The 13,438-nt window shown below is 57.1% G+C and overlaps 1 protein-coding gene and 1 long non-coding RNA gene across 2 annotated transcripts; one reads left to right on the top strand and one right to left on the bottom strand.

The window, feature by feature from the left end:
- Nucleotides 1-5,673: 5,673 nt before the first annotated feature.
- Nucleotides 5,674-10,404, bottom strand: ZNF703 (zinc finger protein 703). The gene is made up of 2 exons (XM_027122818.1): nucleotides 9,532-10,404; nucleotides 5,674-8,524 (listed from the first exon to the last, which is right to left on the bottom strand). Exons 1-2 carry the CDS (start codon nucleotides 9,766-9,768, stop codon nucleotides 6,998-7,000), a joined length of 1,764 nt encoding a protein of 587 aa, XP_026978619.1. The 5' UTR covers nucleotides 9,769-10,404; the 3' UTR covers nucleotides 5,674-6,997.
- Nucleotides 8,436-11,110, top strand: LOC113628858 (uncharacterized). Its single transcript, XR_003436279.1, has 2 exons — nucleotides 8,436-8,539; nucleotides 10,863-11,110. It is a non-coding gene; the product is annotated as an uncharacterized LOC113628858 (long non-coding RNA).
- Nucleotides 11,111-13,438: the final 2,328 nt, after the last annotated feature.

Raw genomic sequence — 13,438 nt, 5'->3', positions numbered from 1 at the left:
ATATAAAATAGAATACTACTCAGCTATAAAAAGAACAAAATTCTGTCACTTGCAACAATGCGGATGGACCTGGATGGTATTACACTTAGTGAAATAAGTCAGAGAAAGACAAATACTCTGTGTTATCACTTACATGTGGAGTCTAAAAAAATAAAGCGAATGTATATAACAAAACAGAAACAGACTCACAGACATAGAGAACAAACTAGTGATTACCAGTGGGGAGAGGGAAGGGGGGCAAGATAGGGGTAGGGGATTAAGGAATACAAACTGCTATGTATAAAATAGATAAGGTACAAGGATATATTGTACAATACGGGGAAATAGAGCCAATAGTTTTAATAACTTTAAATGGAGTATAATCTATAAAATATTGAATTGCTATGTTGTATACCAGAAACTAATATTGTAAATCAACTATACTTCAGTTAAAAAAAAAATAAAATGCTTCACGTGAAAAAAAAGGGGCTTAAAAATTACAAGGTGCCACAACTTCATTTCAGAAATGGGAAAAAAAGAGACTCAGAGAGATAAAGTGACTTATTCAAGGTGGCACAGAAATTAAGTTTCAGAAACAGAGCAAAATCCAGGTTTTCTGACTCCTGTTTCAATGCTCTTTCTACTGTACGTATGATGACTACACTTTCTGGACTTTTCAGGACAGTCCTCAAGCTACCAAAGTACACTCACACTCTTGGTCTCCATTTTGAACAATACCGTCACTTCATTTCCTCTCAGTCAGCAGGTTCAATTTCTCTTCTCTTAAGAGAATGCTTTCCTAGCTCCTCTGTGATCCGAATCCACTGACAGCTTTTCCTGTCTTGGGAAGTGTTCATGAAGCTGGTGATATGCCACCACCCCTGGGAAAACTTGTAAAGGTACTTCATCTAGGAAGAAGCACAAACCATTTCCAGGTCTGGAATTCTCCATGGAAAGGGCAAGCTGGTTAGGCAGGCCTATTCCTTGATCTGCTTGAGAGTGGAAATCGCTGGGCTCTGGCTCAGCCCTCTCACCACTATGGAATGAAGGCCTCACCCATCTTCCAGCCTTCAGAAGAGGATGGGCCTACGAGGAATTGGGGCGCCTCCCAACAGAATGGAGCTCCCATGGGAAGGTCCCCAGTGTCAGCCCCAGTGAGCTCTCCCTCCAGCTTCTGTAGCCTGACTGTCAATCTGCACAGCTAGCCCCTTCTTATATTCTGTCCTGTTCTCCACTGTCTGCACCGTGCAATTCAGCACTTATTAGACTGGCATGAAGGCAGTGATATAGAATACTGTCTTGTTCCCGATCTCATGGGTATATCTTGTCTCGTCCAACTAAATTGGGCAGGAACATGGTCTGAGTTGTCTCCTGTGTCTCCCGACGCCCCGCATTGCGCTGGGCACGGACCAGGAATCCTGTAAACTCTGTTTGTTTTGGTGATCGACCTCCTGGAAGTCTTAATTCCCCAATACTGGGTCTCTATTTTCAAGCTGCCATTTCTCTATCTTGGTCATTAGGTACATCATTTGTCAAAACAGAAACTGTACAAGTGGAACGAAGTCGATATCGCTCTTGTATCGCCCCCCCCCCCTTTTTAAATGTTGAAATCAACCACGCGGCTCCATCAATTTCCCACAAACTCCTGACCTTGTTGCCGCCCCCGGACCGCGGGGTTGCTTCGGTTCTGTTTTTAGCTTGGCTGAGCCCATTGGCCCCCTCCCTGGCCTCCCTCTCTGCTGGGTGCCTTTCCTGTCCTTGGACCTGGTGGCTGACAGCTGGTTTGGGGGGACCGGAGGAGAGGATGCGGGCATGCTGAGTGTGACAATAGGGCGGGCTTTGTCCAGGGGCCAGGGTGCACCTCCGCTGACCTTGGAACTGGGGACGACCAAGGGGAGGCAGTTTCCTTCTCTCTCTCTGGGCTGCAGGTTTTTAATGTCTTCTTTGTTGGTCTGGGGCCCTGGAGACTGAACTGAGGGGAGAGACTTTAGGCTGTTCCCTCCCTCCTGGACAAAACGGTGCGTGCTTTTCCTGTTTAAACAGGGCACAGTTGTGAAGTGCCCTGACTCCGCACACACCGAGGCCCGGCAACGGCTGCAATAAATCAATAGGAAAGTAGAGGCTGCCAGTTAGACTAAACAAGTGCATTTGCAAAGACGGCTAGCCCTCATTAATCACTCTGACAGTCCTAAAAACACATTTCCCCTTTAATGACTGTATTTGGATAATCAGTGCTTTTTCCTCCTCCGAGTTTGAGTAACAGACAGCTGGTGTTATTACAGCCATCGGGGAGGGAGTGCTGGGATTAGGGTCGAGGGGGAGCCATCCACTGGAGGTCTCCGCAAAGGGGGGGGGTTGCCATGCAGGAATGAGGGGGAGCTTTGTGCTGCCATTGATGGCTCCCGGGCAGCCATGGGCACGTTCCCCCCAAACCTTGACACCCACCTGCACTGTGTGAACACAAAAGCCTCATGGGGAGTTTTAGGGGGGCTTGCAGGTTTCACCTGGGCTCGGGAGGAGGCAAGAGTTTCCTGGGCAGCTAGGGAAGGAGATGGGTCCGTGTGATTTGGCTTTGTTTCCGTGAGGTGACTTTGGCTTTCAGGAGAAAGTTTGAAACCCAGCACATTCCTCTTTATAAATGATGTAACACATTAATGCACAGCACATTATGAAAATGGTAATTCAAACCCATAGTGCTCCAAATTAAACCATACATTATCGGATGCAGTCAACCAGCTATTTTGCAAAAAGACAGGATGAATGAAATCAAGTCAAACAGAAAACTGGAGTGCAGCTTCCCCTACAGAATGATGAATAAAGTACAGAGCCACAGTATTATTGGAAGACGGAGTCCACGGAAATCCAGACATACATCAGGAGGGGGTTAGTTCGTGTATTGAAAGACACATCCCAGGATGCTGCGTAGACCAAGGCAATTACGGCTGCAGAAGAATGCTGGAGGGCCCCACCCCTCCCACTTGGGCTGCGGATTCTCAGGGGACGGGTTTGGGGGGACGACTGGGAAGTTCAAAACTTAACACCCTGCAATTCTGTTTGTGTCAAACCTGTATCTGAGGGTGAGGCCTTTTCCTCTCTCTCCTCCCTTCCTCCCACTGCTGCCCATGAGGCCACAAAAATAACCAGGCAGGAGGTGTGAAAATATGCCCCAGAGCCAGGAACATCCAGTGTCTCAAGGTCCAGCTCTGTGGCTGCCACCTTTCCTGGTGCCTGGGGAACGCAGGCCCCATTGCTGGTGCCTGGGAGAGATTAGGAGGAAGAGGGGGAGGGGGGCTAGGAAGAGAAGGTGGAGAGATGGAAGGTAGAGGTGATTCTCAAAGAAGACTTGCTGGGTGAATTAATTATGCAAATGAGCAGCTGGTGGGGAGCATTCTCCCTATTAAAACAGCAACTTTGTTTCCTGAGAATGTAGCTCCTGAAAGTAATGAACTCCCCCCACAGTTAGTGAAAACTGCCCCATGTCTTAGAACTGTCACCCATTTATGGTGAGGAGAGCTGACATCCGAGGGTGAAAACTGGGCCCCTCCAGGCTACAATGTCTGCCCTTCGTGTCACAGTGGTAGTTGGTGACAGCCTTTTCCAATCAGGCCAACGGGCATCCTTCCTGGTCTGCAAAGGCCGATAATACATTTTCTGGGGGAAACTCAATCCTCTGAGGAGTTTGTAACCTGCATCCTCACACCTCCCACGTAAGCCAAGCACCTAGAGAGGTGTTTCTTTTGCTATATGGAGAGTTTGCTCTTGGAGTTATGGAGTCTCTCCCTTTCTGCTGTCCCAACAAGGGGAGCCCTGTGGTCCTTAGGTAGGGAGGTCTGAAGACCCAGTTTAAGAAAGAGAAAAGCTTAAGTCTCCCTGCAGAGGGAGCAATTTCCAGCAATTTTAGCAGGCATTAAACCCCGCCCACACACAAACCAACCAAAAAAGGTATCTGAAGGAAAGAGGGGGATTTGAGAGGAAGGAAGATGGGAAATAAAATAACCAAGAGCAAACAAAACAACAGAGAAAAAGAAAAAGTAAAACAAGTTGCTATATTTCAGGTCTTTTAAAGCTTCCGTTGGGCCAGTTTGAACTCTGAGAAGTTGCATAAGGATGATTCCCCAGGAAGACCCTGAGCTGGCTCTCAGGGTGACTTCTCCAGCCCATCCAGCCTCTCCCTGACTCTGCCCTGCCCTGTGCACAAGGATGCCAGCAGCCCAGGTCCCTTCCCCTGCGGGTCTTACTCCAGCACTGCCATTTGCTTCAGAAGAAGACTGAGGTTCCCTTGACTAGTGAAGGAATTTTGCCCAGAAACAAAGATATAGGGGCGACCCCCGCAAACCCCAAACCAACCCCCCCGCAGAAACATCATATGTTGAGGTTCTGTCAAATCCCGAGGTCATGATGCCGGAGGCCGAGACCACCCTGTGAGTCTCTAAAGGAGTTTGGGGACGGCTGTGGGCTGAGACAGCGAGGGCAGAGGGCGCAGAGAGCGCAGCATCCCTCCCGCCCCCTTCCGCACTTGACCTCTGGGTCTAGGGACATTTCAGAAGCACACAGTCTGCGGAGCGGGAGCTGCCCCCAAGTCGCATTCCTCACGGAGAAAGTAAAGCAAAACAACGCGAACTGCAACAGCAGCATCTCCCAAAGCTGCGCGGCGCCGACGCAGAGGAGCACGGCCAGGAGGGGGCGAGGCAGGCATTTTGCAGTGCGCCCATCGGGTGGCCCCGCGCGCCCTGGCCCGCCGCACCCCGAGAGGTGGGCACCGGGCGTCCTGCAGCCGGAACCCGAGCGGCGCCCCTAGCCCGGGGAGGACGCACAGGCCCCGGGCCCGCACGGCCCTCTCCTCCGGCCCTCGGACTCCCCGGGCAGTGGGGAGGTGCCCCGGCCCTCTCCCACCATCTCGATAAACGGCACCCCAACTCTGGCCTGCCCGAGGATGCGGAAGCCGGTGTCAATCGAGCGAGCTCAAGAAAACGGGCACCGAGTGTGGCTTCCAGGTCCCGAGTTATCGCCGCGCCTTCTCCACAAAACCCAAACCCCGCTCAGAGAAGTCTCTGGGGGCGCGGACGACTGGGGTCCACAATCCAGAGCTGGCCTTGGGGAGTCCCCAAGCCTTGAGAAGCACTCTTCTCAACAGGTGCATTTACCCTTCAGCTTCAAGGTGTATAAAAGGCACCGTCAGGGAGAGGAAATCCTCCCCATTTGGAGTGCGAAGCGCGGAAGGCGCGGTCGGGGCTGGCGACAGTCGTTCGCCTTTCCGCCACCTGGTGGCGCCAGAGGCACGTCGTCTTTGCTCGCCCGCAGGGCTCCGGGGCGGCGCTGCCGAGTCTCTTGGTCTTGGGGCCTGCTTGGTTCCCTTCTCGGCCCCTGGACCTCGAATCTAGGCCCAGAGGAAAATCCACATTTACACACTCCCTCCACCCCGTCCCCAGGAAATGTCAAGGCCTTCGAAGTGAGGCTGGGAGCTAAATAACCAAGTTGGAAAAAAAGGGGCCGTTTTATGTTATTTGTAACGCGTTGGCAGAAGTTTTGTTTTCTTCTCCCCTGCTTTCTTGAGGAAAGGCATTAAACTCGTCCTTGAACGGAAATCTGAGAAGGAAACCATAAGGTGTTTTAAACAAGAACAAAAGAAGGGCATCTGCTTAGGCGTCTGGAAGTGGGTCAGTGGGGCAGGCAAGAGAGAAACACACCACGGTGTGAATATAGCCAAGTACTCCATTTATTAACAAAATAAGTCTTACCAAGGGAGAGCTCTATTCATCCCAAACAGGCCCCGCAGCCCTTGCGCAGCTGCATAAGGCCGGGAGGGAGGGAGGGAGGGTGTTGGGTGAAGACCCCGGGGCCGAGCCTTCAATCCCAGTAACTGAGGGAGCCCACGGCCAACTTTGGGGACTCTAGGGTCAGGCCTGGGAGGGGGCCACCGGGGTTGCTGTGATCCGTGTGCTCCCTAACTCCCCCAATGGTGCTAACAAGGCTGTGCTGCCAGCTGATACTACCACTGGTCTGCTTTGGAAGGATCTAGCAAGAATCACCCACCCAGCCCCCATCGCCAGGACAGGGACCACAGCCACAACAGCCAGAGAAAAACAGACTATAAAAGCACTTTGCAAACTATAAAGAGCAAAGTTCCATGCCAGCAGGGCCTTCTAGAACTTTTGCTTCAGTGAAGTGAGCCCTGCGGGCCCCTCACCATCAGGCAGGGTGGCCACCCGGTGTCTGGGGCCTGGAAGAGTCTGGGAGGAGAAAGGCTCTGTTGGAGGCGCCTCTCCGGCCACTGACCCGTCCTCAGAGCAAGATCGGGGAGCAAGGCTCTAATTTGGGGGGCCAGGGCGCAGACCAAGGAGCCTAGGGGGAGAGAGTGGCAGATCAGGGGTCACAGAGCAAAGTTCCAGGTCCATAAGAGGGCAAGACCTCTAGCTCCCAAGGCCGCTCCCTGCACCCCCAAATGCCTTACAAAAAATACCTCCTCTCTGTTACTCGTACAAAGGAAAAAAACAGAACCTCAAATGGATGGAAACAAGAAGGAATGAAGGGGAAAGGAGGGGAGAAGAGAAGGAGGAAGTGTAGTTTGAACAGTTAAGAAGCATGCAAGAAACTCCCCAGGAAGGGAAAACAAAAAGAACCCCCAACTCCCCCTCCTCCCCATAAAACCAAACCAATCAAAAAAAAAAAAAAAGCGCAAAAGGGAAAAAAAAACCGGAAACTTACATCTAAGTAAAAGAAAAAAATGGAAGAGAAAGGAAGAGGGACCGGGGACATGTAGTTACCTGTGTGATTAATATTATTATTTGGGGGGGAACAGACTCTTTGCATACCATTGACTCGTGTGGGCCGTTAATGCACTTATATTCCCAGCTTGTAAGCTAACATTACAGTAAATAAATACACAGTCCGGTGAGGGGGGGGGTCTGGGCGGGGGTCCGGCAGGGACAAGCAGTGGTGGAGGAGGCAGCGGAGGCGGGTGGGGAAGGGAGGCGGCGGCGGGGAGGAGAGGAGGCTGGGGAGGGAAGCAGGGCTGTAGTTACTGGTATCCGAGCGCGGAGGCTGAGGCCAGTCTCTGTCCGTACAGCGCGTATGGTGAGTAGTAGGGTCCGGCTGTGGGGAGGGACGGCACGGCCAGGCCCCCGGCTGTGGATAAGTGGCTCTTGCCGTAAGGGTGGTACCGGCTTAGGCCCAAAGTGTGTGGACTCCGCAAGGACAGCGACCCGGGGCTGCCGGGGGCGGTCGGCGGGGGGAGGTGCAGATGGCAGGAGGCGGCGGCCGCAGCGGCCGCGGCGGCGCTGCCCAGGCCCGAGGCCCCCGGATAGGCGGCCAGAAGTTTCTCGGCGCCGGGCAGGGCCGTGTGAGTCCGTAGGTGGCTGAGCAGCTCCTCCGAGGTGGCGAAGCGCTTGTCGCACGGCCCGCTGGCCGCCACCCAGTTGCAGCTGTGCGGCAGCGGTTCGTTCTGCAGCATGAAGCCGTAGGTGTAGAGCGGGTGGCCGGGGAGCGCGGCCTGGGCGGCGCTGGACGAGAGCGCGGCGGGCTGCAGCGGGTGCCCGGGGTACACCAGCGGGTAGCCCCCCGCCTTCAGGCCAGGCGCAGCTGGGTCGTGCGCGCTGCAGGTGGAGCAGCTGGAGCCGCCGAGGTGCGAGGCGCCGTGGTAACCTCCCAGGCAGTAGGGGTCGCGGCATAATCCCTGCAGGAAGGACGGCGGGGAGGCCCCGGTGAGAGGGCTGGAGCTGGGGGGCTTGCCCGGGGGCAGGCCCAGGCCCCCCGACAGCTGGCCTCCCACGAGGCCAGACTTGCTCGGATCCAGGCCAGGCACGAACTGAGACGGGTAGCCGGCGTAGGCGCCCACAATGGAGCCGTGGTAGCCGATGCTGGAGGGTGGCAGCGGGAACACCGAGTGGCCCGGCTTGTAGGGCGACACCGGCGCCACGTGGCCGGCCCCCACCAGCGCGGAGGGCGGCTCCGACTTGCGCCCGGAGGCCCCGGCCTCGGCGCCGCCATGCGCACCCGGCTCCCCACCGCTGCCTCGGCTCACGGCCGCGGGCTCCGGGCTGGGCTTGGGCTCCTGGTCTTTCTTGTCCAGCTCCCCGCCGGCGCCCCCGCCGCCGGTCTTGCAGTCAGAGTGGTGCGGGGAGCCGCCCCGGGAGCCGCCGGGGGAGGACGAGGACGACGACGCCGAGACCGGCGCTCCATGCGGGGGAAAGGGCGTGCAGGCGGCGCTAGGGACCCTGAAGCCCGCCTTGTCTCCCGGGGACAAGGAGGAGGAGGAGGAGGTGGAGGACACGGAGGAGGAGCCGCTGTCTTTGCGAGAGTCGCCGCCTCCGGAGCCCTTGGAGTAGGGCTTGAAGCTGGACTTGTCCTCGGCCGGGGAGTCCCCCAGCTGCTTGAGTGCCGCAGACGCGGAGGCGGCGCCCGAGGCCGAGCGGCCAGGGTCCTTCTCCGCTCCCAGCCCGTTGGCCGCCGCTACCGAGTTGAGCTTGGACGAGGGCGGCGGGTCCGGCTTGCCGATCTGCGAGCAAGTCTGGGCCAGCAACGCCAAAGGACTCTTCTTGGCGTCCAGCTGTGGGAGACAGTGGTAAGGGAAGGGAGACGGGGGTGAGACCAGAGACCCACGGAGCGAGCGAGCGGGGCGCCAGGGGAGGGCGGTGGGCGCGGGGAGCACGCAAGGCGGCGCGACGGGGCGGGAAGGCCTCAGGGAGAGGGTCTGCGAAGGCCTGGCGGGCGGGCGGGGCAGCTGGGCGGAACTAAGCTCACACTGCCCGTCGGTGGGATCCCTCGCTCCACCGGGTTCCGGAGTGCGCCGTAGGCCCCAGGAAATGGGCAGTGGAAGTAGTCCACCAAAGGCCACCGCGGGAGAAGGTGACCTCTCTGGATTCGGGGCTGGGGGAGGGGCTGTGACTCGACTCCTGCCCTCTCATCTCCCCGCCTCTAGGCCCGGGTTAAAACTTATTCCTTCAGTTTGGGTAACTTCGCTTGGGACGGGTTTCTGGCGGTGGCGCCGCGGGGTAGGAGCCGGGAGAAGCGCGTTCTGAAGCCAGGGCTGCCGTTGGCGCTCTCTCCGTAGCCCCTCCCTCCCGGGGAGGGCACCCAGGCAAGTGGGAGGAAGAAAGACCTGGGGTCGGGAGTGCCTGGGCGTAGTGCACTCTAACCGGATGGGACCGAGGCGGCGTGGGACGGGGGCGATCGGGCTTCAGAGAGAACAAACCCGGGTGGAGGGGTGGGGGTGGGGGCGGGCGGAAAAGGCCCAGGAGAGATCATCTCTGGCCTGGACACTGGGTGCCCAAGAGAAGTAAAGGACCCAGGGGAGACTCCAAGAGCAAACGCAATCCGAGAGAAAACACGTAGCTCCGAAGGGCGAGTGTGGGAGGGGAACCTTTCCCGGAGAAACCGGGGGAGAACCGGGTGGGCTCTAACCCCTCTGTTCTCCGTCCCTCCTCACTCCGTCCGCCAGTGTGGCCGGATCTGAGCGTCGCACCGAGCCCCGGGGCGCAGGGAGCAGGGCCGTGGGCCCGGCAGTGGTGGGCGGAATGGGGCCGGCGCAGGGCGGTTAGCGACCAGGGGACTGACCTCAATGGGGCTGACGGGAGTGGAGGACAGCGGCTGCAGGTACTCCGGGTGCAGGAGGTGGCCGGTGTGAGCGCTCAGCATCTTCAGGACCCTGATAGGGAGCCGGTTCGCCTGGCGCAGGGGGTCCGCCGGAGGCAAGAGGGACACCGCCGCCGGCACTGCCGGCCTCTTCCCGCCGCCGCCGCTGCCGCTGCTTTCGGGTGTCCTTGAGTTAGATCCAGCGGGCGAATCGCTCATTTGGAGGAGGCAGCGCCACTGGGGGGGCGGGGAGGGAGGGGGACCACCGGGAGGCGAGCTCCCGGGGCGGGTGGGCTCGCTCCGGGGCGGGTGGGCTCGCTCCGCAGCGCCGAGCGCGGTGCAGCAGTCGCTGCGCCTCCACCCCTCCTCCAACGACGACGACGTCGCCGCCGCCGCCGCCGCCGCCGCCGCCGCCGCCGCCGCCGCCACTAGCCCCGGCGAGCAACACAAAAACCTTCGCCTTTCGCGAGCCGCACGTCAAATAGCCGCGATCGGCAGCTACACTTCAAAGGGATCGCCGCGCCCGCCCAATCGCAGCTCTCGCCGGGACCCCGGGGCGGGGAGAGCGGCGGGCGGAGGCCTGCGACGCCGGTGGGAGGGGAGAGCCTTAAAGGGGCCTCGCCCGCGAACCCGGCGCCTCGGCCTTTACCACCCGCCGTATTCCTCCCCTCCCCCCACTGGGCTGCCCCTGCCCCGGGGGTCCCAGAGAGGACGGGGCTTCGCCGGGACCCTGGGCTCTGCTCCCTATCCTCCGCTGGCTTTCCTGTAGCTCTGCCCTCTCTCGCTTCGCACCGCCGAGGGGTGGTGCTGGCGGGGGCAGTCACCCACAGGCCGTGTGTGTCTGGGGTGGGGTGGGGTGGGGTGGATTGGGGTGGGGCGGGGTGGGCTGGGGGTGGGGTAGGAGTTCCTGGCGCCGGCTCCGGCACTGCCAAGTCCAAGCCTTTCCGGGAGGCAGCCTAGGGGCGGGCCGCGCCTCCAGAGCCCCAGCTCTGCTCTGGTCCTGCTCGGGCTCTGCTCGGGCTCAGTCCCGGCTCTGCTCGGGTCCAGCTCTCTTCCCCTAATTGGCTTCTCCCGGGTGTCCTCACTTGGAAGCGCCCGAGCCTCGGAGGCAGCCACGGTTCTCGGGACGCGGCGTAAACCGCTCCAACAACTTTGAGCCAGTCGGGTCCAAAGCCTGCAAGTTTGAGGTGTCCCTTCTGGGGTGAGATGGTCGCAATAAGCCGCGGTTCCCTAGGCGGTGCGCCCCTCCCGGATGCGCCGGGCGCGAGGTGCCTGCGCACTGATTTATAGTTTAGATGTTTGGTATGTTTCAGGTTTCTTACGGTGTTCTGCTTAGAGGCGTAAAATTCTCTCACTGCACCCGGCCTAGCTGCTATTGGGGGTCGGGTGGAGACCATGGAGAGGTCAGCATCCCCGAGGAGGGAGGAATCGCTGTAAGTGCTGCACGTCGATGCAAACTCCAGAGATGCGTCTACCCTACCCCCATCCTTTTTTTCTCGCGGGGGAAAATGCACTAGGTTTTGCCAGGGGAATTTCGGAATTAAAAACTTTTTATTAAAAATAACAGTATCCTCCTTCACCCTATCCCCTCCCTCCCGTGCCTTTTGGATGAAGTATGCATTGCCAGCCTCGCAGGGCAGAGGTTTCACATAGTCCTTGTCCGGACATTAAAGGTCCTGGTCCGCCGATCAGAAGGTGAAGCTGGCCCTTTGTGTACCGGCCTCTGGGGAGACCACTTCTCCTTGCTCTCGGCGGCCAGCGGAGGCGCGCTGGTGTCACTGCCTCGCTTCGAGTACCGCTTTCCCAGCCCGAATCCATCACTCCGATTGTCAGGCCTGTCACTCGGGGCGTATTGCTCTAGGACTCTGCTGCTCGTTGATCAACGCCTTGAGATCACATGAGATCCCAAGACGGGGACAGATGATTTCAAAGGGGTTCTTCCAATGGAAAGAAACAAGTATCACAGAAATAACAAATGGCAATCTTTATCATGCTCAGTAAAGAAGGCAGCCGGCACCACGTCAATTACACACTAAACTGAATGTACTTCCTGGATCCATCTGGTTTTTGGACAGTATGCATAGACCTCTGAGAAATTACACAAGCTTTCCCTGCCCCAGTTTTAATCCTGGTAAAATTAGGTTACCACGAATGCCAAGGGATGCCCTGACTGGGTGATGTATTCCATACTGCAGCAAGAGGGTTACAAGAAGGAGGGGGGACCTCACTTATTTTATTGTGGTGGTCCCTACACCCGGCCCACCCCCCCTTCTCATGCCAGCCTCTGAGCCCTCTGACATCCTTGCTACTGCCAACACCAAGTTTAAACATCCACTTCAGGGCTGCTTCAGCCTATGAGGCCATTTGGCCTTTGGGAGATTGCTCTGCAGAGAGAGGGCAGAACCTTCCAGAATGGAAGAAGGTGGGCCTTTGTAGGCAATCTTGGAGGAGGAGAAGCTGGGAAGGGGGGAGCCCTAGGAGACAGGAAAAGATGAAAGACCCCTTCTTGATTATCGTAACCAGCCCAGCTGTGAGTGCCAGCCAAGAACTCCTGCTAGGACCCCAGCAGATGTGTGTTAGGGATGATTAATGGGGAATCAGTTGGGAACAAAGGGGAGGGGCGAGAGACAAAGGCATTTAGGAATTTGGAAGGAATCTAGGGGGGTGGGAGGCAGCAGAAAGAGAGGGGAGAACGGAGGGAGATAAAATATTTACTCTCTATTTGGGGAGGAAAGAAGAAGGAGGTAAGGAATGAATGAAAGGACGGGAGAGCAGAGGAGGTGAGGACAGGGTGACCAGGCTCGGGATGGAGGGTGGAGAGTTTGCCCAGGTAATCATATACTGTCCTTAAGAAACCCCATTCCCTAAGCTCACAGCTAATCACTAGGAACGGGGGTGCCAGACAGCACTTAGGGGGAGACCAGACCTACTTCCCCACTCCTGGAAAGTGCTAGCAAAGGAATAGGGCCATGCTTCCCTTTCGGGTGCTGATGAGGAAAGCAGGAACCCTTTGGCTGGATCCATCCAATCGCCTTAGGAGGGAATATGGAAGACCATACTCAGCCAGGCCAGAGGCCTAATTAAAAGGTACTAGACGATTATTACAATCCGTACTTGACATTCACTTAGCTGAAATGTTACCCTCTATAGAGTCCTAAACGGGGCCCTAGTGGCCTAAAGCAAGTCCGTTTTCAAAGGGATGTCTTGTCACCTGGGAGAGAATAAGGCTGAAGAAGTTTTCAGTTGGGCGGTGTTTATTGAGGTTGATGAGGTGTAGTTGAAAATGCCACACAAGACAGTGTTGTACAGGGCCCAAGTCCTTCCTCTGCAGAAAAGTGGCAGTCCTGTGGCTAAGGGACCCTTCCCAGATTGCCCTGAGAGGGAGGGGCACCATGACAGTAGGATGGGGTGGGGCTGCTTGAGAATGCCCCCAGCCAATGAGGTGAAGAATTACAATTCTGTGTGTCAGGCCCTTGATACGTTTCAGGTACCTTTATCCTTCCCATTTCTAGCGTGGAGAGGTTAGTCACTTACCCAAAGGCCAGCGACCAGTGGGTGACAGAGCGGCCCCTTGGAGTCAGGTTTCTGGGAACCAGACCTCTGATCTACATTACCGCGGTGGTCCTGGGCAAGGAAACCTCCCTAAGCTTCGGAAACCTCAGGTATAAAACCTAAGAGCGGCCACCTCAGAGTTGGGAGGCCCAAAACAGGCAATGCATGTCACACAACTGGTGCTTGGCACAAAGAAAGTCCCAGGTCAGTGATGGCTGTGACCAACAGCATCGTTGGCATCTGTGGGGCGACTGCTCTGGAGAAGTCACTGCACATCTGGATCCAGACGCTCCCAGCGCTGGGAACCCACTCGAACACCCAAGTCGGCCCAGCATCC

Source organism: Aethalodelphis obliquidens, unplaced genomic scaffold, assembly GCF_003676395.1.
Source record: "Aethalodelphis obliquidens isolate GAN/ISIS:26980383/991018 unplaced genomic scaffold, ASM367639v1 scaffold25, whole genome shotgun sequence".
In the NCBI taxonomy this organism is placed as follows: domain Eukaryota; kingdom Metazoa; phylum Chordata; class Mammalia; order Artiodactyla; family Delphinidae; genus Aethalodelphis; species Aethalodelphis obliquidens.
The sequence above is the reverse complement of the archived record's forward strand: the minus strand, read 5'-3'. Positions and strand labels throughout refer to the sequence as shown.